This window comes from Otolemur garnettii, unplaced genomic scaffold (genome assembly GCF_000181295.1).
Source record: "Otolemur garnettii isolate 467f Iridium unplaced genomic scaffold, OtoGar3 scaffold00033, whole genome shotgun sequence".
Taxonomy (NCBI): Eukaryota; Metazoa; Chordata; class Mammalia; order Primates; family Galagidae; genus Otolemur; species Otolemur garnettii.
Genome location: NW_003852428.1, coordinates 15,880,808 through 15,908,211, shown reverse-complemented (window position 1 = coordinate 15,908,211; position 27,404 = coordinate 15,880,808). Strand labels below are relative to the sequence as shown.

The following is a 27,404-nucleotide window of genomic DNA, read 5'->3' as shown; positions in this document are numbered from 1 at the left end:
AAAAAAAAAAAATACGCCCTTCCGAGGAAGGCACTTTATACACAGTCCTTCCAAACACGGTGGAGACGCCTCCTTCTTACCTGGGATTTGCCTTTGCTGTAACAGGCCTTCTTGGTGGCTTCATCACACTCCCACTCCACAGCCTGTAAAAAACACCAAAACGCCAATAACTGTCATAGCTTTAACTAAACAAAAGGGAAAAATAAACAAGGCCCTGGTAATCAGATTAAGAAGTATGTGTACGACTTGCCACCGGCGTGTTCAGACTCACATAGAATTTACAGCAAACACACAGAATTCAGTCACAGGCATGTTTTTAGCTTTAAAATTGAGGCATAAAGACTCAATCTCTGATTGTTTATTTTTACGTCGTGATAATGATAGAGCTAGGTCTAGTCACTGCTAGAGAAACACAGTGAGTTGCTGACTATGACATTGACTGCAGAAACTGTCAGTCAAACCACAGAACATGTCTAGGGGAGGCTTAAAGGAGACGCCTAGAAACCAAATGATCCAAATATTCATTTAAAATGTCTATTTCAAGAGTATGCCACTTAGCAATATTCATAGATAACAAAGTAAGAATGAGTTTCCATATCCTTACTACCAAGATGCGTATGCAAGTGTGAGTCAGTGAATTCACAGTTCCTGCGAATAGTGCAGCCATTACTTTCTCCCAATATTAGTAATTTTCATACTGTGATAAGCTCTGACTAAAAATTTAGAGCCACATTTTATTTTTTTAATGTTTTTATCTTTTATTTTATCTATTTATTTGTTTTTCAGAGTCTCACTTTGTCTCCCTGGGTAGAGTGCTGTAGCCTCATAGCTCACAGCAACCTCAAACTCTTGGGCTCAGGTGATCCTCTTGTTTCAGCCTCCCAAGTAGCTGAGATCACAAGTGTCTGCAATGCCCGGCTATTTTTGGAGGTGGGGTCTCATGCTTGCTCAGGCTGGTCACAAAATCATGAGCTCAAGTCATCTACCTGCCGTAGCTTCCCAGAGTGCTAGGATTACAGGCCTGGCCACTGCTCCTCAGCCAGAGCCACATCTTTTAATGACTTTTTTTTTCCTTTCTCAGATTTTCCAACTCTAACTCATGCTGGTTAATTTGATGTGTGTACTTTCACATCAGATGCTAACTCCCACACAGAGTGGCGGCACAGACAGCACTCGGTGGACACAGAACATGGGGTACCTACAGATATTCATGACCTACATGCTGGGAGTGTGAATTGTTTTTTTTAAAGAAGTTTAAGCATCTTTGTTCTTCTTTTCCACTATTATATGGAAGAGTGTGAATTTCTATAGTGTAAAATATTTTCTCCATTCACCGTATCTGATATTCCAATTATTTTAGAACTAGATTTCTGACCAAGCAGGAATGTGAAGCAGTTAAATCATTATGAGAAAGACATTTGAAGTAGATACTTTTTATTGACTTTTTGCTATTTAGATGGACTAATACCAAATAACAAGCTAACGTGAACCAAAATTAAACTGATATCAAATAATATAAAGAAAAACTAATGGTTTCACCCTTATTTCTAGTAAGAAGATATTTTTCTAATTCTCTTAAACTTGAGACAGTGACAAAATCAGGCCTACGCAATCCCCTGATATCTGCTGCCCTTCTGAGAATGTTACATAACAGAGATTAAATCATAAAACACTGCATCTTGCATAACTTATGTTACTTGGCACATACAAGTCTGTAAGGAAAGTATTCTGGAGAGAACCGTTTCAGTTTCTTTAAACATAAACAATACTCTAACTGTTTTCCCCTGTGCAGACTCAGAGATTTCTCTCAGTGCCAACATCTGATATGAGAATTGGTTAATTTGTCCTGTGATGTTTTCCTGCTCGTAATGCTTGATGGGGACAATAAAGTCATAGCAAGTCAGAGTCATGATCTGATGCAAACACTTGACATGGACTTCAAACCAGGATGACAAATACTTTCATGAAAAGTGATGACACCTCCAGAGAAAGGAACTTTGCATAGAGTTGCATAACTAGAAACCTCTATGAAGTGCAGATAAAACAAATGAAAACACATGCCCTGTTGTTGATCTGATTTGACTTCTAGTACGGGTCTTCCTTAGATCTCTTCACAAAAGATCACAGTGCATTTTTTTTATTTAAATAGATATCCAAGTCTCGGTCTTTAGTTAAAATGGAAACAGAGTGGATAAGCTCTGAAGAACTCTGCAGCAGAGCAGACCCCTAATAATGTTGATTTTACGTTATCAGAGAATTTACTATTATACATCACAAAGAAAAATCAGTGATATACAATTCCTAGGAAAACTATACCGGGAAATACTTGAAAGAAGCATTCCCAGTGTCTCTTGTGAATCTAGCAATTTTGTAAAAGTTAAATAGTAATGGTCCCTTCAGTAAAAATAAAAGCAGTAGGTACCAGGATTAATCCCAGGGCTACAGGACAAAAATATTTACCAAATGCCATTAAAATTGTTCAGATCCTACCTCTGAAATGGTAAACAAACAAGTCTACCAAGTAGCCAAATAGGCTTTGCATCTTCAAGACAAATATTAGCCAAGGATTGAAAAGGAAAAGTAATAGAAGAAAAAATGTGAAAAGGTTTCAAAAATATTCATTATTTTGTCCAGTATACTGAAAGATAGAAACTGCTCACACACATTTGTTAAACTAACAGAAAATAAAATAAATCTTATGGATTTTTCTAGAGATAGTTATTAAAACTAGAAAAGTTTCTTTCCTGGGGCATTTTTATTACAGTATCACTAGCTTGCCTGTAATATTCAAATCCAGAATTAATTAAAGACCATGATTGTATAGCTTTTCTGTTGATTCACTTTCTACCAGAAGAGAGAACAGGATAAAAGAAAATTTTATATTAAAAATGGAACTTTACTTAGTGCAGAAGCCAGTCGGCGTAAACACATCATTACATAAAGCAGAATCTGAAAAGGAATGAGGAGGGGAAAGGGGCTTTTCCAGATGAGTCTGGGATTGGGGGTCCCAGGTTAATCCTGCAGTGGTATTTCTACTCAGCAGGTTAACTAGACATTTGATTACTTGGCAAATAGGAAAACAAAGAAAAAATTAAAAACTCTTCCCTTCGAGATAAATACGAACATCAGTGGAACTCTCCTGATACAGATCTTATTTCTCAAAATCAACCATATTTCTGAGTGAAATCACATGTTTTCTTAACCCAGTCATAACTTCCTTATTCTATCAGATCCATTCTAATTAATTAAATGCCTTTTAATTAAGCCTTCTTAGTAAAGACTGGTGTTCTTTCATGGATCATGATTTTAGAGCGCGTCTCCCTACTGATTTGAGAAGTCATCTTTTTGCCTTCAAATTCATTTTAAGATATTTTCCTGCCCATCCAAACTTATCTTTAAACTGTCAAAACAAATGCTAAGGCATTCCACATTTCAGACCTCCATGCGACCTTCCTGTTCTCATTTCCAGAGTGTCCTTTTTAAAAATACTTAATTTCTGTCATCTTTTCTCTTTTTCCATTGTGTGATGGCCTTGTAGGAAAAAAATATTGCTTTTCTATTCCACTCCACATTTATTTTGCCGTATGTATTTCACCCACGGTTATACAGCAATAACGTTTAGTTACTCGGATATTCAGAGACAATTTATAATAGGTAGTGAGTTTGAAATATCTGCATTTTAAAAGACACAAAGATGTTTATTTGTGGTGCATTTTTTTCTGTAAATTCATACAAATAACATCTGTACTACTGAACAACTTACAGACGTCTAGCTTTATGTACATGCATTAATTCTCTTTTTCATCTAATAAATAGTCCTTGGGTACCTACCAAGTTCAAGACACTCTTCAGATTACTGACAGAAGTAAAAACATATAGATAACATTTGTATATATCAGATAATAATTTGCCATAGACACACCACACGTGTATTCCCTCAGCTGTACTGCATCATGTTAAATCTAAGAAATCAATGGTATTCATTTTCACTGTTATAGGAGGTTCAGCTCAGACCCAGCCACATATGCTGATTAACAACATTATCAACTTTCAAGAAATAACAGGGCTACAAATAGACCTAAAAACAAAACAAACAAACAGAAGTGGCTTACAGAAAAAAATCCCTCTACATCAGCAGGCACCCCGGGGATGCACTGACATTCCTGTGGTTTCACAATGCAGCACACACCAGAACGGCCTGCACACAGATGAGCCCCGCTTCTGATAAAGGGAACTGGCGTCTCAGGAGTAAATCAGAGGTAGGAAAGAAAAGGAGGTTGGCTCCTCTTATGTATGTATTCTATACATATAAATCCACAGTTCTCGGAAGTATATAAACAAAGCTGTGTATTATCACACTCCACAGCCAGAGAAGTTAATTAGACAGGGACCAGCCAAGGAAGGCACTTTTCATAAAAATGAAGAGAACAATATTCCAGGCAGATGGGCCCCTAGTCTTTCAGCAGATGGCTTTGCTAATTAGATACTGGCAAAAGATAACATTCAAAAAACTAGTTTAATTACACAACGCCAGAAATTAACAACTACCTGAGGGCTTTTTTTTCATATGTTTGTATTCATATTCTTATGTCACATATTCTGTGACACACTGGAGAATGCTACATTGCCATGGCGATTACAGACAAATTGTCAGGGAATGTGAGATGGTATCTTTGCTCAAAACAGAAGCAAAATGCAAACAGGCTGAAACTTTAAACTACTGTGGCTTTTATGTGACTTGAATGAAACGTCAATATAGTCCTCGCTCACTGAGACCATTCTTTTCTAATCAGCTTTTGTGGTCACACATGTCAGATTCAAAAATAATAAAATGGCCCAGAATGATGTGCATGGAGAGACGCAAAGCAGAAAATAGTGATTTTGGAAGAATGTATCCATCTTTCTGCTCTCCCTTTACTTCTTAGTAGGTATTAAGTTCATTTGTTGACTTTTTCATTAACTTGAAGTATACTTGCCTTTGTGTCCACGTCAAATTTAGGGAACTCCAATCCATTTCTACTGTAGCCTCTGAATTAAAATACAGTAGAACCTCCATAGCGGATCATCTCCTTACACTGTCCTAAAGTTGGCCTAAGTTTCATAGACCAGACATGCGTCACATGTACATATCTGTACGTGGTCTACTTCCTTATGTTGACCAGTGTGTTATGGTCCCTTGGGGGGTCGACTTACAGAAGTTCTACTGTATTTGAGGAGTCTTCCAGTCATATCTTCTAACCTCTACTTCTCTTTATTCTCATTACACTGACATCATCCAAAGTTAGGAGAAACATCTTAACCTTAGCTATTCCCATAAGTGTGTCATAGTAGTTTTTAAAATCCTTCTACTAAAACCTAGGATTTTCTTCACAAATCAACATTGCATTGATCCTTGCAACTGCAGAGTGCTGCTCCCAGTTTGTTGAATGTTATTGAGCATTTTGTTTTTTTAATGGAGAGTTAACAATTTATTAGTTTCCTAGGGTTGCCCTGACTACCACAAACTGGGTGGCTTTAATGACAGAAATGTATTCTTACAGTTCTGGAGGCTTGCTAGAAGGGTTACCTCCTTTTGGACTCCCCAAGGGAGCATCTGTCCAGGCCTGTCCCTTAGTCTCTGGTGCTCTGTGGATTGCAAGACACACTCAGCTCTGCTCTGTCCTTACCTGGTGTTCTGTGTCTCCCTGTGTCCAGATATCTATCATCTGACAAGGACACTGGTCGTTGGGTTAGTCCAGTAATGACTTCATCTTAACTTTCACTAATTACACAGCCAAAGACCTTATTCCCATATAATTTCACATTCTGATAGTCTAGGTTTATGTGAATTTTAGAGGGGTGCCATTCAACCCTGTATAAACAACATGGCATTTATCTCACTTAACAGAGAAGGCATTACTACATGTTACTACAGATTTTGGATGAGGACATTCGATAAATAACTTGCCAAAGGCCCCCAAATATTAGGTAGCAGAACCAAGATTGGAACTTTGTAACTCAGATTTACAGCCAGTTCCCAGAATCACTCTCATGTTACCAAATTGTCAAGTAAAGGCCCCCTTCTTACCTGAGTCTCATGGTCCCTTTATTTCTTTTCCCCATAATTTAGAAAAATATGTGTCTTAAAAGCACAGAAACCTGTGTGCGTCTAAGTTCAGAGCTGCTGGCGTTCAGTAAGTATTAATCATAAAAGCCATCGATTCTCTTGTCATGGGATGCATTCATTTTTAAAGCCTCTGGACCCATCCCCAGCCCTAGTATCGATTATAAAGGAGCCATGATTCATCTAATGAGACTCTAGAGTCAAGAACTGCATGCCCAGGGTATGATATAAGAACCTTAAGAAGCCTTTGTGAATTAAATGCCTTGCATATGAGAATACAGTCTTTTCTTGATACAGAAGCAATGCTCTAATTTCAAAATGAATGCTGAGGTCCCATGACTCCTACACTAAACCCTCCAGAAGCCCCTCATTCTGCTGGAATAAAACTCAAAGTAGTCTAGAGCATCTTCCTTTCTAGATGCCAGATGGCCTGGGCTCCTCGGTACAGCCCCTGCACAAGGCAGGCACGTTTCATTTGGCCTGTCATGGGGCCTATGGACCAGCTGGTCCCGTTTCCTGGACCTTTCTTCCCAACGCCCACCTAGCTAACTCCTGTGCCTCCCACACACTCTTGCTCAAGTGTTGTCTCCCGCTTGGGCTCTCTGTAGCCATCATGTAAACTTACAGTTTATCCCCTCTGCACGTGGGCAGGCAGTGTTGGCCCTTAGTTCACTTAGGCACCTGGAGCACCTAGAACAGGGCCTGTCACACAAAAGGTACCCAATATATACTCCCTGAGCAAATAAATGGATACAGAAAGCCTGATCTCTCTGCCCCTGAAGTGGCTCTGGGGGGCTCTAGAACCCCATGTAGAAAAGGCATATCAGTCTCTGGGGCCCTGGAGCTGGACTGGTGGGGAGCCCACCATGTGTGATGCACTTCTGGGGTAAACATTCCTCCAGGCTTTCTCCTCCAAGCACTTCCATGTGCCCTGACAGTGGGATGGGGAACAGGGAGGCAGTCGCTCTGTGAAGAGGGGAGGGGAAGGACCAGAGCAACCATTTTCATGCTTTGCCAGCAGATGTGTTTATTTACCTTCATAAGCAGACTCTCTTAGAAAAGGAGACAAAAAAACATTATAGCAATTTCTCTCTCATCTGCTGTTTTGCTTTTTGTGGTTTCCCTTACCCACAGTCAATCTTAGTCTCAATACACGTATTACATGGAAAATTTTAGAAATAAACAATTCCTAACTTTTAAATTGCCACCATTCTGAGTAGCGTGATGGAATCTCTCACTACTGCCCCACTCTGCCTGGGAGGTGGGTCATCCCTCTGCCCAGTGTATCTGGCCTGCATAGGCTCCACCCTCTTGGTCACCTAGCAGCCCTTTCAGTTCAAGAAAACATTAGTACATTAAGGGTCCAGGACCACCTAGGGGTTAAGGCATCCCCTGGAGTTATTGGAATTCATCCTCCCCCGCCTCGTATAAGATGGGGGACTGTATTATATCAAAGTCATGTTAAGTGCAAAGCTATAACTTAATATCATTAGAAAAACTTGAGGCCAAGTAACTGCTGAGTCATAGCATTCTTGGCATCCAGTTATCTCTGTATTTTGTTTTGGTTGCCAACTTTTTTTTTTTTTTGTCTTTCTAATTGTTTTTTTTTTTATTTTTTTAAAACTTTATTCAAATTAATATGAGGGTACAATATTTAGGTTACATTGTTCTCAGTTCCAGGGTAAAGTTCCATTTGAAGAGCCCCTCACCCAGGGCATGTTATACACCCTCACATGTGCACATTAGGTGAGATCCTGGCTCTTGCCCTCCCTCCTTCTACCAAACATCCTCCCCCCACCGCTTCCCTCTACCCCCACACTGGACTATAATAGTGTTTTATTGTTCTTAGGAACATGTAATTGTTTATGTATTGATTTCATTTTAGTATGGAGTACATGGAATATTCATCTTTCCATTCTTGTGATACTTTACTATGAAGAATGTATTTCAACTCCATCCAGGTAAATGTAAAAGATGTAAAGCTTCTATCTTTTTTTTTTCAATTGTTGGGGATTCACTGAGGGTACAAGATGTGTCACACACTAAGACCCCACCCCCTCCCTCTTTCTCTCTGCTCTTCCTTGTCTCCATCTTTTTAATGGCTGCATAATATTCCATGGTATACATATACCACAGTTTGCTGATCCATTTGTAGGTTGATGGGCACTTATGTTGCTTCCACAGTTGGCAATTATGAGTTGAGCTACAATAAACATTCTGGTGCAAATATCTTTGTGGTTAAATGATTCATGTTCTTCTGGGTAGATACCTAATAATGGTATTGCAGGGTCAATGAAAGGTCTACGTTTAGATCTTTGAGGATTCTCCATACTTCTCAACAAAAGGGCTGGCTGTCAACTTTAAAACAAACAAATTATACAAATCAACTGAGTCACGTTTGGATCTCAGTGAATCTAGTGTATAATCTGCAGTGTCAGCAGACACCATATCCCACACTATACAAAAACTGGGTTGTTCCAGGTAATGTCACTTTACTGAGGGATTCCAAAGTCTTAAATTTTTATACATGGTATACATGGGTGCAAATGTGTTTAAATAATGGAATTAAAGCATATCTAATGTCTAAAATCCCTGAAGCACCTGTTGAATCCTAGGGCTCCAGGAAACACAGTTGACAAGTCACAGTTTAAAGAAACCAAATGCCTCTGATAAGAAATGTCAAATGCTTGGACTGGACCTAGGGATAGAGAAAACAAAGTAACAGGAAATGAGTTCCAATGGCCCCACTCCTGAGCACAGTGAACACGGTAGGATGACTAGATGAAAGAAGAGCATCACACCAAAGCCCCATCAAAGGATATTATGCGATAGGGCATAAAATTTACAATCATCATTGTCAGACATTGTACTTCAAAAATGTTCCTAAGTTTAGGCTCATAGAGTGGCTGCTCTTGGCTGAAGAGTTTCAAATAAATTATCTGTATGGATTCAAGAAGGATTGGTTTGAAGACTGGCACATTTCCAATTTGTAAGCTTAAATGTAGAGGAAAAAAATCTAATTACAGTGGAACAACTATTTCTATACCTGAATTCTCTAACAGTATTAGAAAATATGGAAATTGATTCAAAGTCAATCAAGTATGGAATAAAAGCACTGGCTTTGTGTGGACTGACTTTCCAAGGAGTAGCTTGCCTGATTTAATATGTCCCAAATGTACTTGGTGAGAAATCTATTGTTTCTCATTCTATATTTTTTCTATATTTTTTCTCTTTGAAAACACACAACTATATTCCTATATCACATAGATGATGCCATCAAATACCACAATATATGTAACATTCAACAGAAATTGTGATTTTGCTAGAAATAAATAGATATATCACAGGAAGTTAAAATTAGATGTTTTATCTGATGTGCTATTTATTCTACACATGTAAATAGGTACTCCTCCTGCCCCAAGGAATAAGCTAATTACATAAAGTCCAAAAAAAAATCAGACCAAACTGACCTTAAGACTATTAGAAGATTTTATGGAACTCTGACATGAGTTCTACAAAATAATAATTGAAAGAAAATAAAAGAAGCCATATATTGGCATGGGATATTTGACCAACGCTAGGGACAAACAACTTGGCATAATGAAGCCAAGTCTTCATTTAAATGAAGACTCTGAAAATGTCTTCACAAGGCTAAGTGTGTGGTGTGGCTTTGTCCAAAGCTTTCTTGTACACCCCATTTAACAACTAGCAACCTCATTACTGCCCTACTGGCAAAAGAGAAGATAAACCATCCTGCCCCTAATACAAGAATGAATTTCCCAGCTATATGATGAGATTGCTTCTGGGAATATAGTTAAAGGGTTCAAAAGAGGCTGCATGGAACAAGTAACATACAAGAACAATAGTCTCATTTTAAGGCAACAACATGAAACAGATATAGAAAAGGATTCCAACAATCACAGCACACATGCAAATGAAGATACAGAAACCCTGGGAGTCTTTGTTTGGCCTAGAATGTTATTTTATTGATGTTAATAAAATATGTTTGTGTTTTCAAGAGGAATATCCCATTTCTAATTTTGTGTATTAGATTTCTCTTGCTTAAAATACAAAGCCACCTGTATTGGGATCAACAGTTTGGCTCTTATTACTGAATCTTCTGACTAATAAAGACATATCCTACAAATTGTTGACTTAATAGCTAATATAGATGTAAATATATGAATGTTTGTTTTCATCTTTTCAATATATCTTTCTATTTTTCTATTCTTCTGAAACCAGCTTTGTGAAAACAAACGACACCTCATACCTCATAACTTTTCTCCGCAGTTCAGAGTTAGAGCCTGTGCACTGGATTCTCTGGAGCACTTAGGAAGCCCAGATGGCAGATGTTTACTGGGGAATCTTTTCATACTCACTGAACTACTTAGAATTTCTTTACTCTTCAAGTTACAAATGCTTACTTCCTGAGATGCTTCCTAACACTACAAATATTGACTTTACTTCCAGCTTGAGAACATATTAACCTATTTTCCATATTTCAAGAAGATAAAAATGGAAAACGTTTTTTATCAGTCTTATTCATCATTATTTCTATATATTTTTGTTTTTAGCTAAGATAAATGAACATTAATATTTTTTTCTACTGTACATTTGAGTAGTCAGATTTCACAGAGTTTAAATTAAAAGGGCAATGGGATGATATACTTATGTTCAAGAAATACATTATTTACAATAGTATCACAATGCCAAACAGAAATTGAATGAACATGGTTGATATATTCATTTACAAGTTAACGTTTATCACTCTCATAATTTAATGAGATATTATTATTATTTATTTAATCAAATAAATAATTTAGCATTAAGCAGAAATTGTGTGGTTTTGCCATTTATTTCTCCAAACATTTGTCTCTCAGCTATAGCACAATTTATATACTCACGTGACAGGGGAAGTCCTAAATATTGTCATCGCAATTACTAAAATCTTTTAAATGACAAAATGCTCTATCCAGGGAAAAAAGTAGAGCAATAAGAATTAGTGAATTTTTGATGTTTGTAATGTCCTAGATATTTTTACTAAATAATTGTGCAGGGCAGTGCAAATAATTGTGCCCTGCACAATTCTGTCCTAGATATTTTTATTATACCCTTACAAGAAAGCATGAAGAACATCTCTCAGTCTTCCCCTCCCAGCAATTTTAAGCAGCTCTTATGTGATTAGCTGGGGTTGGCAACTAATTGGCAAATGTTGCACCTTTACCCAACTTCTTATAAAAGGAGTTTCATTTTTGAAGTAACTCGGTTGCCCCGAGCAATTAGTTTTTCTCCATAGCTTTAAGTAGCATCTATAAACACAAATTTGTGTTCATCTGAGGGTGGGGTATATTGATAGGATGAATAAAGCTTCCCTCTTTCAAAGATACCCACACCATAAACCCTGGAACCTGTGAATCGCAGAAAAGAATTTTGCAGATGTGATTAAATTAAACATCTTGTGATGGGAGATTTTTCTGGATCAGCCAGGTGGGATCAAAACACAGCTGAACGTATCCTTACACAAAGGAACCAAGGGAGAAGTGACAGAGGAGGGAGCAAGGAGACAGAAGAGGCAGAGATTGGAGTGATGCAGTCAAGAGTCAAAGAAGGTGGCAGCTACCCAAAGATGGAAGAACAGACAACAGATCATCCCCTACAACCTCCAGAGGGAGCCTGGCCCAAAGGACATCTTGATTTTAGTTCCATAAAAACAGTTTTGGGACTAAACTGCTTTGGCTTCCAGAATCATAAGAAAATTCATTTCTTTTGCTTTAAGCCACCAAGAATAGAAACCAGAAGTCAAACAATGTGTGACCAGAAAATACCCTAAAAGAGCTGCCACAGCATATTATGGGGAAATCTGTATATGTTTGTGGTAACTTGTTACAGCGGCTATAAGAGACTGATACACATATACACACACAGGAATTGTGCATATGGACATATTCATACACAAATGAATTTAGGGTCCTTGAGTAGGTGTGATCAGCAATGTGTTTCTACCAGACATCTGTTCCAGTCTCTACTGTGAGATACCAGAATATGCCACCCCCAAATATGCCACTTTGTCAAAGGATTGTTTTGAACTGATTATTTTGAGAAAGGGTAGACACAGAAGAAACTCTGAAAACAGAGTACAAGTTGTCTTTTTCTAAGAGAAATTGGTATTTATAAGGGAGCTCTCCATTGTAAGGGTGTCTCTCTCAGTATGCCAAGCAGAGATCACAACAGAATCTCATCAATGGAGATGACACTCACTTAAATATGTACAGCAAAGCTTGCCCTTGGTTTATCCGCTTTTCCTGGTCACCATTCCATAACTTACCTCCCCCACACCCTTCTTTCTTTGAATCTGCTGAAGATAGTATTTAAGCCTGAATTCTAAGCCACCTCTCTGAGATTCACTCACTTCCCTATGTATCTTCCATACATATGAGAAGAGATAAACATTTCTCTCTTGAGAAATGAGATATGAGATAAACATTTAAATAATTCTGTCTATTTTTCTTTTGTTAATATGTCTTTTGTTACAAGGCTCCAGCTGAGAACTTAGAGGAATAGAAGGAAAATTAGTCTTCCTCCACTATACCATAAATATGAAAGATGCATTTGCTGATAACAAGGAGTTCTTGGGGGAAGCATGCTGTGATCTTGGGATTAATGTAGGCAAATACTGGACCTAGATGCGGGGACCTGAGAGTGGCTGATGGAAAGTTTTTTAGAGTTGGGTCATGAATAAACTAATCAGTGAGTAAGTAAATGGAGGGGTGAATGTTCAAGAAAAGCAAAGGAATCAGCCAGTACAAAAGCCTGGAGTGTGGCTGGGATGGAATGAAGAGATGTGTGACATTGCAAGCTGACGTGCTGCTCAAGACAGGCCTCTAGAACCATGCCAGGGAGTTTTTTCCCTTCATGATTGAAAGAAAAGCCACAGATATGATTTTAGGCTAGATATTAGCATGCTGATATTAGCAATTGAGAAAAGATGTCTCTAGGGGTATGAGAAGGCCAAGCATGGAGAGGGGATATAGGAGTGACTATCAGGAGGTGGTGTTGAGGCCCTAGCAACCTGCAGGCAGATGTCAAGAGGCCGAGATAAGCAGGGACAATAGAATGATGTAAGAAGGAATGTGTGACCAGCTACTTTGTGGTGGGAAGGGCATTATCTGTTGAAAAGGTAGGTGTGTAGATGGGCATCCGTAGTTTAATTTTATCTGATCTTTAATATGACACCAATCCCCACCCATTCCTTGGGCTGGGTTTGAACTGACTGCCCTGCACAATTCTGGACTGCCTTCTTTCCACCCACATAAGTAACTCTAACCATACTAAAATAAAACTACCTTTACAATCCTGTTTGAAGGAAAAAAAAAAAAAAGAAAACTATAGTAAATCTATTTCCAAAATAGCAAAATAGTTGTAGAAGAAAGACCAAATTCATATAATGTTTCGACCAACACACTTTAGAAATCAAAAATATTTTAGTTCATTGATAATAAATTCTGCATTTTTCAAAACAAATTGAAAAACAACCAAAGAAGGAAAATCTCATTAATCACATGAATGTTACCTCTAACACTGCTGGAATTTGAAGTAGTTCAGCACAAGAATGTCTTTTCCAAAGTCATATTATAATGATTTATTTGTCTGAAATTCTATGTCCTGAGACAAGCAAATAAAATGATATAAAAAAATGACACAAAGGGAAATAAAAAAAATGAGGGAAAACTTATAATGCATGACTTATATGACATCTAACAAAGCTAAAAAGAAGTTGAAATTGGCACATTGAAAAAAATAAGAAAAATGGAATAGTAAATTAAGTTTTTCATATTTATTGGTCTTACATTTCTTTTAGAGTTTCACATGTTGTGGTTAAAATATCCTCTCTGAAATTCATGTTGAGGTATCATTGTTATTGTAACAGTATTAAAAGGCAGGACATCGAAAAGTTGTTAGGGTGGATACTCCACTGTTATGAGTAGATTGATACCACCATCAGGAAAGTAGGCACGTGATGAAAGAATGACTTTGGGCTGGTGTCCCCTGCCTCACCGGCTCTCTCACCACGTGACACCTTCTGCCTTGGGTTGATCCTTGCCAGATTGTACCACCATGCTCTTGGACTTCCCAGTCTCCAGAACTGTAAGTCAAACTTCTATTGTTCATAAATTACCTAGCCTGAGGCATCCTTTTATAGTAACAGAAAAAGAATCAATATATTACATACAGAGAAAATTCCTGAAAAGAAACATTCTATTGAAAGCCAATATTCATGGGGCCAGGTGCAGCAGCTTATGCCTGTAATCTGAGCACTCTGGGAGGCTGAGGTGAATGGATTGCCTGAGCTCAGGAGTTCCAGACCAGCCTGAGCAAGAGTGAGACCCTATCTCTAAAAAACAAACAAACAAACAAAAATCTAGGTGTTGTGGCAGGTGTTTGTAGTTCTAGCTACTTAAGAGGCTGAGACAAGAGGATCACTTGTGCTGAATAGTTTGAGGTTGCTGTGATATATGACATCATGGCACTCTACCCAGGGTGACAGAGTGAGACTCTGTCTCAAAGTAAAAAATAAAAATAAAGGTAATATTCATTCTGTCTCCACCCTAGAAGAGGGTGCATCAACTTCAAAATTCACCTTAGAATTTCAGCTGTCTGTGTTTTAGTTATAAGTGTCAATATGGACAACAAGATTTCAATGCTAGTTTTCAGGAACACTTTAGGTCTCACACTGATTTCTCAAGTTTTGACTATGAATATGATTCACCACTACCAACGATTAGGTCAGCAGCGAGTTTAACTAGAGCCAGTATGTAAACATGTGCTAGGAAGAAAAAAAAGAAAAAAACATAAATCAATTTGGAGTAGACACAGTGCTCCAAGTGTAATATTTTAATAGTGGAGCAAAGCAACAACAGAAACCAGAAATCAAACAATATTTGATAGTAGAACACCCTGAAAGAGCTGTCAGCAAGATATGTTGGAGAAATTTGTCCACAGGAGTACACATATGCTCAGAGATGAGAATGAAGCAGTTCCTGATGGAGAAGAGGGCTGGTACTCTTCTGCCCACCATAATTTAGTGTGCCCTCCCTGCCATAGCCCAGAATGCAGGCACCAGTATGACATTCATCTCACAGTTGGTAGAAAGGGGCTAAGTAACATACCACAGACTACTGAGCTGGTAAATGGATGGTGAGGGATTACGAACTCAGGCTGCCTGGCTCTGTAGTCCATGATCTTAACCTGTGTGTTACAGCCTCTTCTTCAGCAGATGAGTTGGTGGGGGACATCCTGGGATCCAAACCCCTCCCTATCTCACCAAAGTCCTATTAACATATTGGATTTGTTTGCTTTGAATTTGTCAGAAGAAATAAAGTGTGTTGCTTTCTCTTTCTAATAAAAGGCAAAATGAATCTTGGTGGAGAAATGGGCAAGAGAATGAATGGTTTACCCAGAGAGAAGACACCTCTTCACATCTTCCTCTCTTAGACTTTGACTAAATTCTTATGATTTCAATGGTGATTCCAAACATATTCATCCATTTGAACACTTCAACTATTCCCAACACACAATGCGAGCTCTGAAAGTGCATTGGAAAATGCTAAAGTGAGCTTAATTGATTATGAAGCTGCAATTTTGTGTAATTACCCAAACCCACCTGAAATAATAATAAGGAACAAGACAAAGAGAGTATGTCCATGATAAGCATGGATACTGTCTCATAGTCTGACACATGACATTTGGGTAAAAATTATTATTCTATAGAAAATTAAAACTGGGTTATATTCTCAAAGTGATTTTACATGGTGGATTACTGCGAATAAAACAAAAATGACCCCACAAAGCTATCATGCAAACTATTAAGTATGGAGGTCAATAAGCCCTTGTGTGTTAAAGATGGAATGACCAACCCATTCATCATGTAGGCACAACCAAGAAAGAGCACTTGAAGTTCCAATTTGAGATTCTAAGGTTCCATGTTCCTCCTTGTAGTGAAAGAGAGGCCCTCAGCTCCCTACATGTGAAATGGAGGCTATGCCCTTTCTCCCATCTGGGGAGGACTGAAGGCCCATTGGAGAGGCGAGTCTGAGAAGCCCCAGGACCTGGTGTGCTCTCAGGTTCTCCTGCTCTCTGACCTGTGCTTGGCTAGAGCCTCACTCTTCCTTATTCCCAATTTCATGATCCCCTGTACTGTCCTCTCCTTATAGTTCCCAGCCCATTAAGAGTCTCCCTACCTGGTCCCAGGGCAGACAATAATGTAACAATTAACAGAGGAACTAAACATTCCTCCAGAGCTTTCACACATGCATGGATAAATGCCACATCTTAAGTTTATTGTTTTCAGGGACAATTATACCCTGAAAGAGCTTTAATATCTCTGAAATAGGTAATGCCAACAGAATTGTCTCCCTTATTTCTTAATGCCCATAGATCTGATTAGGCTGAATAATTAAGAAAAGTTGCTTTTCTCTTCTCTATTTTTCAAAGTATAACTTTCTTATATATACTTCTACATGTGCTTTCACTCAAGGACAACTGACTTAATGGATTATGATAATGGATAATTAGGTCTCTTAATTATTCCCTTAGGATTATCATAGCTGTGAAAATGAAGCCACACACATATACATTCAAACAATTATAAAATATTTAATTGCCTTTTAATTTAAGAAATGGTTTCTGGTTTTGGAAACTATCTCTGGTCCCAATATACTCATCATTTTCTTGCATATTCCAAGACTTTATCAGTCTATTTATAACCATTTTGATTGGTCTATATCTTATGGTGTTTTGACAAATATCATTATAACCTGTTAGATTTATGTTCATTCTAATACACAATCCAGTTGATTTGGCAAACACATAATGTTTAATTACCCAGTTTTAATTGAACCTATAAAATTATGAATATAGCAAAACTAAATGTGGTATAAAAAAGTTTCAAAATCTCACCTTTTCTAGACATCTGACCTTGGCCATTACCAAAGAACTTTTCCCTGGGGCATCTGTGCCAATGTCTACTCTTCCCTTAAATAATGGTGAAAGAAACTCTTAGCATCAGGAAATAGCTTCTATATCACCTTTACATCAGTGACAAACAAAATAGCAAAATATTTCAAAGATGAAAAAGTAAAGCTTGTTGCCCCTACACTCAACATTACAGATGTTCCTTGAGTCTCATCTATGTTTAATGTCAATAAACTTCCAATACATACAAACTCTGTGTCAACCATATGTAATCATTTGAGTGGTTTTACACCAAGACACACCACAAAGAGGTCAGTGGTAACTATCCAGCATGTCTATGCCATCTGGATTAACTTGCATTGGTCTTCCGCTAATATTAATATTTATCAAGAACCTATTATGGGATAGAATTGGGGGTATAATATGGGCTTTTCTAAAGCTTCCACCATCTTAGAAATTCTCAGCCTAATAAAGTCAACACAACAACAAAAACTTATAATACAATATGGAAAAGCATAAAGAGAAAAATATGTGCGTAGACAAAATAGAGGATCACACAGAGATTCCCAGCCTAGCAGCCATTGAGGCAGGATTCAGGGAATAGGGAAGCTCTTTTAGTAGATGAAAGAGGTAGATGCTTGCTGGAAACAGGTGTGAAGTCTGTGAGAAGTAGAAAAACATCCCATAGTCAGGGAATTCCAAGAAACGTGTATGGGTGAAGCCCAGGAAGAATGGTGGGGAATGAGCAGGTCTTGAAGCTGAAAAAGCAGGGAAGATCAGAGACTACGACATCCCTCATGTGACATGGTCTGAGAATAGGATTTTTTGTTTTTGTTTCTGTTTGTTTTTTCTTTTACATTTAATGGTTTTAAGCAGTAAGGTAGTATACTTTGTATATATAATGAAACACTAACCCATAGTATGAGGCAGGAAAAACTGAGGCACAGAGCATTACAAACAACTAAATGCCTGAGGTTGGAAAGCAAGTATGATCAGATACACAGTTTAGAAGGGCAGCGTGAGGCAGAGACACAGGACCTGGCCATATTGCGGGTGTGACTTGGGTGTGACCCAAGGCCCTCCTATGAGATGCCTTTGCTGAGGCCAAGAAACAATTGCCCCTGACACGAAGATCCACTGCTCAAACTCCACAGCATGGAGATGAAGGAAACTCGCTCCAGCTCTTTCTCCTGGAGAACAGCAAAATACTCATGATGGATCTGACAATATCAGCCCTTGTTGCAGACATCCCAGTGGCATTGGAAAGAACTGATCCCTCTTCCCGGTGGAACGACCACCTTCCCATGGTCCATAACACATCCCGTCTAAGTTTTCTTTCTCATCACTACCTGTTTCTTCGCAGACTCCTTTCACAGTCCCTCTGGTGCTGTGTTTGCTCCCAGTGGTGGCATCCCTTGGGCATCTGCCTTGGATCCTTCTCCTGCCTCTGTACTCTTCCTCCCTAAAGAGCATCTTCTGGTAAAACCACCAACAAGCCCCACTTGCATTCGTGTCCACTGAGTAAAAGTGATGGATAAAGAGATGCAAAGACTGAACTAGATCTCATAGCCAGGATTCAGCCCAGTTCTCCATACCCCCAGTTAGATAGGTATAGAGAGAGGGACCCAGGGACACAGAAGGCTTGGCCCTAAGTGGGGAAGGCCCATGGTCTCTCTCTGCCTCCTCCATCAGCAGCCTGCCTGAGGGACAAACATAAAACCAACCCTGAGACCCAGAAAGTTTGATCAGTACCTGCTTAACCCAATAGCAACATTTTGGGGGTAGAGAAATGGAGGGATTTGGACTTCTGTGTTTGTTACAGTCAGCAGGATTTGCTATTGGGTTGGATATTGTCAACCAAGGCAATGTCAAGGTGAAAGGTGTCAAGGGCGATTTGTGGACTTTTGACCAGAGCAACTAAGCATGTGATGATATGAGCAACTGTGAGGCAGAATGGGGGGGAGGCAGAGAGGGAAATCGTGTGTGTGGCAGGGGCTGGATAGATTACATTTGAGAGAGCTTTGGACGTCACAAGAAGGGTGTGCAGGAGAAAGTTGGAAGAACTAGTAGTTTTCAGCATCTCGGTCTTGGTTAGTACTAAGGAATATTTTAAAATGCCATTTAGCACAGTTCCTGCACATAGTCAGCCTGTAAATTTTTTAACCATATCATTATTTCAAGAAAAATCCTTTTTAACCCCATTCAAATCCTTCGGTTATCTATCCTTACCCTAGAAATTCAGTGACAATGGCAGGGAGAAATAAAAACTGCTGCTGGGCAAAATTTACTTTTAATATTCTTAAAAGGTTCTTAGTAACAAATATTTCTCCACATGTTCACTAGAAATTACTCTTTGCTTTAGGGGAGATTTAAAAATAAAATTTCAAATAAATGCCTAAGGAATTCCAAATGATTGGGAAAGCTAAACCCACTAGTCAGTAAGAAAAAAAAATGATACAGATGTCTGCCAAGGAAAAAACTGTTCAGAATATTAAATCGCTTATTGCAGTATTCAGAGAAAGCTAGAACCACACTGTGCATAAGAATTTTTGAGAATTTGTTACCAATGAAAGAAATGAAACTACCTCAGACTTTTTAACTCTGTTCTCCAGGTTCCTCTGCATCACAAGCTTTTGACCTTTATTGAGGACATACATTTAGGCTCTTGCAGAACAAAAGGCAACATGGTCTTTTAGGCCTGCGGTCTGCTCCAGCACCTCACCATGCGATTACATAGCAGAAGGTAAGTTATTCTCCTCCATCACATTCGGAGCTCTAAGCACACCAGCTACTGTGCAGAGGCTCTCACAGGTTGGTTTTCCCTCTTCCCCTTGGGCACGTCTCAATGTTCCTTCCACTTGGAAAGCAACCTCAACACTCTATGATGGTTTATCTTTCCTCGAACACAGGCTTGCTTCCTCTCTCCCTATGTCTCCTGCAGAAAGGGATTTAACTGGCAAAGCTATTTTTTGTTGTTGTCATTAAACTAATTTTAGGATTGGAAACTCTCGTATGGAGGCTATGTGCCTAACTTCTTTTAGGAAATAAGGGTCTACAAGGAAAGATATAAATGAATCTAAATTCAAGTCTATTTGGGGGAATCATAGTGTAAGATAGGAAAAGAATAAAACCTAGCATTAAAATAGATCACATTAGTTTCAGTTTAAATCTATTATTTCCTAAGAACATTTTGCATTTGCTGAACACATTTGTATAAGCCAAGAGTAATCAGACTTCTGGAGTGGGAATGTAAACAGAAAGAAACAGAACAGAGAAAGAAGGGAAGAAAGGGAAGAGAAGGCCAGAGGAGAGGGGGGAACGGGCACAGCCACGGGAAACAGGATGGCAGAGAGGAGGTGGGGGACAGGCACAGCCACGGGAAACAGGATGGCAGAGAGGAGGGGGGGGACAGGCACAGCCATGGGAAACAGGATGGCAGAGAGGACAAGGAAGGGGAAAGACACGGCCTGCCCCGGCCCCCAAGTAAGCAACACTTCATATCGCCTCAGTAATGTTCAAAGCGAATCCTAGAATAATATACCCAAAATTAAAATATAGCCATACATCCAGGGAGCTATTTTATAAAGAAAGGAAGGCAGAATTAATGCCAAATGAATCCTGGGAGTAGAAAAATACTCGAAAGCTCTCAGCTTCAAGATTCCAGGTTGCTGGGAATATGGTATCCTCATGTGGCCATGCCCCCTACGAGGTCACCTGTGCGGGACGTCCAGGGTGTCCTCAGAGAACCCTGGCCATTGAGGATGCAAATACAAAAGAGGAAGCAAATCTCTGGTTTTATAATTTTTGTGTCATATTTGAGGTAAGGGGAAAAAACCTACCTTCCCACTCAAAAATGAATATAGCTCTTAAATAACAAAACAAGAATCATTCATCTCTTTCTACGCGTGATCTTTCTTGGAATTTGCCATGTTAAGGGTGGGCAGAGGCAGGAACCAGGTTTGTTTACCCGGTAGGTCAGTCATCTCTGGCTACCAACCCCAAAGAGGTGAGTAAGGATTGTCTTTGATCTGCAACTCCCCCAACCTTCCTGTGGGGACTCCTCCTCCCCCTAACCTTCCTGTGGGGACTCCTCATTACAATGCACGTGCTGTTAATATTCATGAACAGAAAGTTAGGGAACAGTATTCATATGGGAGCCGGGTGAGCGGTCTGTTGTGAATGCTAATAATTGCCTTTTCTCACAGGCATCATGTGGTAAACAAAAAATTAAGGTCCACTGTTAAGTGCTTCCTCAGCCTTTGGGAGAAAATGGGAGGGTTCAGAAGGGCCTGACAGGTTCTCTCCTGACACAGCTCTTGTGGGTGGGGTCCTCTAGACAAGCACCTCCTCAGTAAATGGAGGACCAACATTTCCCGCCGACCCCTGCTGACCATTTCTGTTCCCTGCCAGCCCGTGGACTCTATTCAGACAAGTCAACCTGCCCTTCAGTTCAGTCTAGGGGCATCCCACCCTCTTGATACTTCAAAGCCTGCCTCCCACCATCCCCTGTGGCCTTGTGTAGGGAGAGTGTCCTCCTCTCCCAGGCTGTGAACATTTATGACTCATAAGCTGCTCATCTGTCCAGTGTCAGCGGTCCTGTGTTTGGCTGTCCCCATGATGCTGTGACAGCCCCAGCAATGGGGTGAAGAGAAAGTAGTGCAAGCAGGTGTCACCCCCGAGGCTGCACTAAAGCCAGTTCAGTGAGCGGCCAGGCCACCGCAAGGCTTCTCTCTGCTCACCCTGCACCTCTGGGCTTCAGACGCAGGGCCCGAGGAGGACTAGCTGGCCGTCTACCAGGCATTCTTGGGAATGTCAAGGGCATGCCACCGTGTTTTCATGTTGAGGGCCTGGCATGTGAAAAATGCTGGGAGAAGGGCAGCGCTTTGTGGAGGAAGACCAAAGAGCAATTGCTGCGTTCCAACATTCCTCGCCCCGCGGCTCCCCTGCTTCCAAACCTCTCCCACATCTTCTCCCACCACCACAAAAAATCCACTTATCTCACACTTCCCCATCTGTTTGTGAACAAAAGACATCACTGCTCAGTGCCGCCCTGTCTGGGCTCCCAGTGCTGCTGTGGCTCCATGTCTTTCCCAGGGCACTTCGGGACAGCAGGCATGGTCCAGCTCTCGGAATACAGGTAGACGTCTCCAAAGTAGAGGACAGTCTTGTCAACAGCTCTGTGTGTTGTTCTGATGTGTCAGATAACACAAGACGCCAGAGTTTGCCAAGGCACGTTTGAAAGCACACGTGAGTTCTGAACTTTCTAATTCTAATACACAGGGTCTCCTGACATACTCTTGCTTTTAAATACTACTAATAACAAAGATGACTAGAAACATAAGTCTGGGGGGTGTCTCGTTATTTGTGACCATCACTAGAGGGCTGCAGCTCCCTAAATGACTAGATGTTACATACTTTCAAAGTCTCTATCAGTAGAATGATGTAATGCTTGGTTGAATAAGCCATTAGTGGAAACGTTATCAGGTCCCTTAAGGCAACAATATTTTCTCTTGTAAGCACCTTCTTCTCACCCTCATGAGAAAAAATCTAGGAAGATTTTAGTAATGAAATAATTGTAATTGTTTTCTTTTGATTGGAGGATGTTGGTATAATTAAATTATTTCTCTTAGAGAAATGAAGATAATTGGATCCATCCCAGAAGGCCCACCAAATTCTAGCCAACTTCTGCGTAGACCTTGAATGATTCATTATTGTACGGCCAGTTCAGACTGCTGAACAAATGCATGGGGAACAATTCACCTATTCCAAAGCAATATTGACATAGAAAGTTTGGCAGACTCTGGAAATCTGAACAGCAAGTACAAACATCTAAAACCAAACACCCAACTGACTACAGATTCACATAAAGAGTTAGACTAGGGGCGTTTTACAGATACCAAGTCTGAGACTTACAGAAGGTACATGACTCACCAGGCTCTGCCCAGCTAGAGAGGGCACAGAATGGAGGTGAGTCACCAGGCTGCTGACTCACAGCCCTCATAATGTTCCCCAACTTTCTGTGCCCACATTGCAAATAGTAGGATAAAGCCCTTACCTGACTTTCATATTCAGAAAACATTAGATTCTTGTATTATAAAAAACTAAGAAGAGTTTGAGTTGAGAATCAGACATCACAGGCACTCAGGGCTATAAAAAGCTTTGTGACAGGAAATCTCACCTGACTCTCCTGGAAAATTGACCCCCATGTCACTCTGCCAACCTGTTGCTCTAGACCAGTGATTTTTAACCAATGTGCCATGAGACGATCTTAGGTGTGCAGGGAAAAATTCTCAAAGTCATTAATTAAATTATATTCCAATGATGTTCAAAGCACAATAATAATATTCTTTTTTTTTTTTCTCTTTTTAAAAATCAACACAATTTAAGTGTGTCATGGAAGTTTTACTCTTGGTTCAAGTGTATATGCTAGGAGATAAAAAAAAAAAAGGTTGAAAAACACCGCTCTAGAGCCGTGAAAACCCTGGAGAGCTGAACGCATCAGCATCCATGGCTTCTGACAGTCCATTGCAACTCTGGGCCACTCGGCCTTAGGAAGCACGTCTTTAAATTGAGCCGACATCTATCACCCTTCAGCTTTTTCTCCTTAGTTTGTTCTATCCCTTAACAGATGCAGAGATAAATGCTTAACCTTTTTCCCATCATTGTTCTTTTCTTGTTCATAGACCCTTAAATCCTCAGGGGCTCCTTCTCTCCAGACCAGTGTTCCTGAAAGACAGTGTTTGGCCCCTCACTCCCCAGATCACACAGCATCCGATTCCCTGACCGTCCTGGTCCCCAACTTCTCTCTGCTTTCTGACTGGCTGTAATTCCAAAATACGGAATTTAACTATAATAGGTAAAAATGAATTGACTTGTGTTCTGAGATCCACTTCAGAGGAATTTCTGGCTAGGGGTGGACATGGGAGAAGGTAGAGAAAGCTAAGGCATAATATCCTGTATCATAATGTTATACATATATAAAATTGATTGTTTTTATAATTTATGCTTTCTGAAACACCTATGCTACTTCCCATTCTTGATACATGCAGTTGGTTCTTATTTTATTGGTGATAGATTAAACTTCACTTGCAGAGCTTATTATATGCTCTTGAAAATATTATATTTGTAGATTTCATCTATTAAGAGCCAGTGGACCACTAAAGCTGTCCATCAATGGATTCACTTGGGATGACTCATAAATATTTTTAGCACATTGATAAAAATATTGAGACAGGCTGATGTCAAAAAGTATATAGAATGGGGTGGTGCCTGTGGCTCAGGGCGCTGGCCCCATATACCAGAGGTGGCAGGTTCAGACCCAGCCCCGGCCAAAAACTGCAAAAACAATAAAGAATATAGAATGAATTTACAAAACATTTACTACATGTGGAAGACACACAATTAGCAATTCCATGTAGAAGAATAACAGAACAGTGATAAGACCACTCACTCAATGGGAAAAACTCAGAAAATAGGGTCCTGAGACTTACAGGGAAAGAAATGTAAAGTTTATTTTTTAATCCTTTTTTCACAACAAAATTCAGAATTTGTTAGTAGATGGTAATGTTATAACACTGAACCGGAATTTGAATAAATCTTAATTATGATGGAGCTAAAAATGCTATCTTAATAAATATCATTGCCGCTGGGCTCCGCAATTTGATGGAGAAGTAAGCCATATTGAATTCAGAAGTGACAGGAAGATAATTGGATGTTAATAAAGAATTTATTTTCCTTCCGCGGTGGTGAATTTCATTTACATCACACTTAATAAATAATCACCTTCAACACTTCGACAGATTGCTATAATTTATCATACATTTTAAAAATGCTATCTTGTACATAGATAATTAGTCAGCACCAACTGTTTGATTTGTAATTGCTTACTAATTTGGGGGAAAATTATAGTTATCTGTGTTTTAAACATATTAATTTATTTTTAAAGTATACATATTTGAATTTATTTTACAAAGGATGACAATGTCATCACAAAATCTCAAAACTGCAGATGCCAGCATGGATATGGAGAGAAGGGAACACTTTTACACTGCTGGTTGGACTGCAAACTAATACAACCTTTTTGGAAGGAAGTATGGAGAATCCTCAAAGAACTCAAGCTAGACCTCCTATGTGATCCTGCAGTCCCATTACTGGGCATCTACCCAAAAGGAAAAAAAATCCTCTTATCATAAGGACACTTGCACTAGATTGTTTATGGCAGCTCAATTTACAATTGCCAAAATGTGGAAACAGCCTAAATGCCTACCAACCCAGGAATGGATTAACAAGCTGTGGTATATGTATACCATGAATACTATTCAGCCATTAAAAAATGGAGACTTTATAGCCTTTGTATTAACCTGGATGGAAGTAGAACACATTATTCTTAGTAAAGTATCACAGGAATGGAGAAGCATGAATCCTGTGTATTCAATTTTGATATGAGGACAATTAATGACACAGTGGGTTGGGGGAAGGGGAGAGAAGAGAGAGAAAGAAGGAGGGAGGGGTGGGGAAAGGAAGAGCAGAGAGAGGGAAGGAGGGAGGGAAGTGGGAGTTGTGTTGTTCCACACCTTTTGGGGGCAAGACACAATTGTAAGAAGGACTTGACCTAACAAATGCAATCAGCATAACCTGGTTTCTCATACCCTCAATGAATCCCCAACAACAACAACAAAAAAGGAAAACATGACAATGTCCAAATCAGTAAGCTAGTAAGGCATATCACATTTACTCCAGAGAATTATCTTCTGGGGTGCTAAGCAAAATCCATTTCTTTCTAGGTTGTAAGGTCCTCAGGCTTTAGGAGCTCCAGAAGTGCATTCCTCTGAAACAACACGTATGGCCCAGGAAGGGAGGCCTCCGTGTACTGAGAGGAAAATGATGGGATGGAGACGAAGGAGCTTCATGCCCCTAATCTGTTGTCACACTGAATCATCTAAAGTCCTCACTGATAACAAATTACTAAGAATAGAACTCCCTGTCACCCTCTTCCCCCAGCTCCATCACAGACACCTTGGCACCAGATGTGGAGAAGGAGATAGACAGGTAAATAATACATGATGTCCTACAGGCACAGAAGCAGCAAAAGTAGATATTAATAATAACAACTTATTGTGCTGGAGCTGTGATTCGTATCTGTCTCAGGAAGAGGGGGCTCTGGGATTCATAAAGCATGCAAGAACAAGATTTCTGTTCACGCTTTGTTTGGTGAGCTAAGCAACTGTTATCTCAAAGTTATCTCAAAAACATGGGGGGGGGGTTGTACCATTTACAGGCATTCCCCGAGTTACAAACATCCGAATGATGTACAGCTCACACTTCCAAATGGAAGCTATACAAGAAAGAGGCAAATATTCCAACTTACATACAAATTCATCTAAAGAATAACCCTACAGAGCCTATCTCACTCATAGCCAAAGGATTGCTTGTACCTAAAAATGATGATATATAGTACAAAAAAGATAATGTTCCTGAAAATACTCCTGTGATCACTAAGATACAATAGGAACATTGCACTTACTCCTGTAATAGTAGCAAAATAAGCTTAAAATACAAAATGCAAAATTTTATATGGTAAAGTGTGATCTTAAGGCTTCCATAAATTTTTATGAGATGGGCCAAGTGTGGTGGCTCACACCTGTAATTCTAGCACTTTGGGAGGCTGAGGCAGATGGATTGCTTGAGTTCAGGAGTTTGAGACCAGCCTGACCAAGAATGAGATCCTAACACTACAAAAAATAGAAAACCTAGCAGGATGTTGTGACAGGTACCTATAGTCCCAGCTACTCAAGAGGCTGAGACAAGATTGTTCAAGCCCAAGAGTTTAAGGTTGCTTACAGCTATGATGCCACAGCACTCTACCCAGGGAGACAGAGTAAGACTCTGTGTGAAAAAAAAAATTATAACATGTATCTAATTATATTCTCTACTTCTATATATACAGTATTAAAATATGATAAATATATATCATTTTTTGCAGGCAAAAAATAAAGATTAGTTCTAAGGGTCATTTCTCACTTAGGGAACCAGGGCTATTAAATACCATATGACAATGAACTCCAGGACCCTTTTATAGCTGCACAGAGAGGAATCAGCAGACAGGCCTAAAACTGTCATCAGTTGGCCTCAGCTCAAATGTCAGGAGGTTTCCCGCACTCTTCATTAAGAAGGGCTCCCTGCCATTCTTGCCTAAACTATTCATGCAAGCAAGGTGATTACTGTTCAACATCTGCTTTCCTTCCAGGAGTCTGGAATTTTAATACATTCCAGATAGAAGTGCTATGAAACCAGAGCCCAATACAAACTCAGGACTCCGAGTCTCCCTGGT

The 27,404-nt window shown here is 39.5% G+C and overlaps 1 protein-coding gene across 1 annotated transcript in view; it reads right to left on the bottom strand.

Annotated features, from left to right (window-relative positions):
* SEMA5A (semaphorin 5A) overlaps nt 1-27,404 on the bottom strand; it is a 340,395-nt gene that overhangs the window by 165,060 nt on the left and 147,931 nt on the right. The window contains exon 5 of the mRNA XM_023513080.1: nt 81-143. Coding sequence (XP_023368848.1) covers nt 81-143 — 63 coding nt within the window. The remainder of the gene's footprint in view (nt 1-80; nt 144-27,404) is intronic.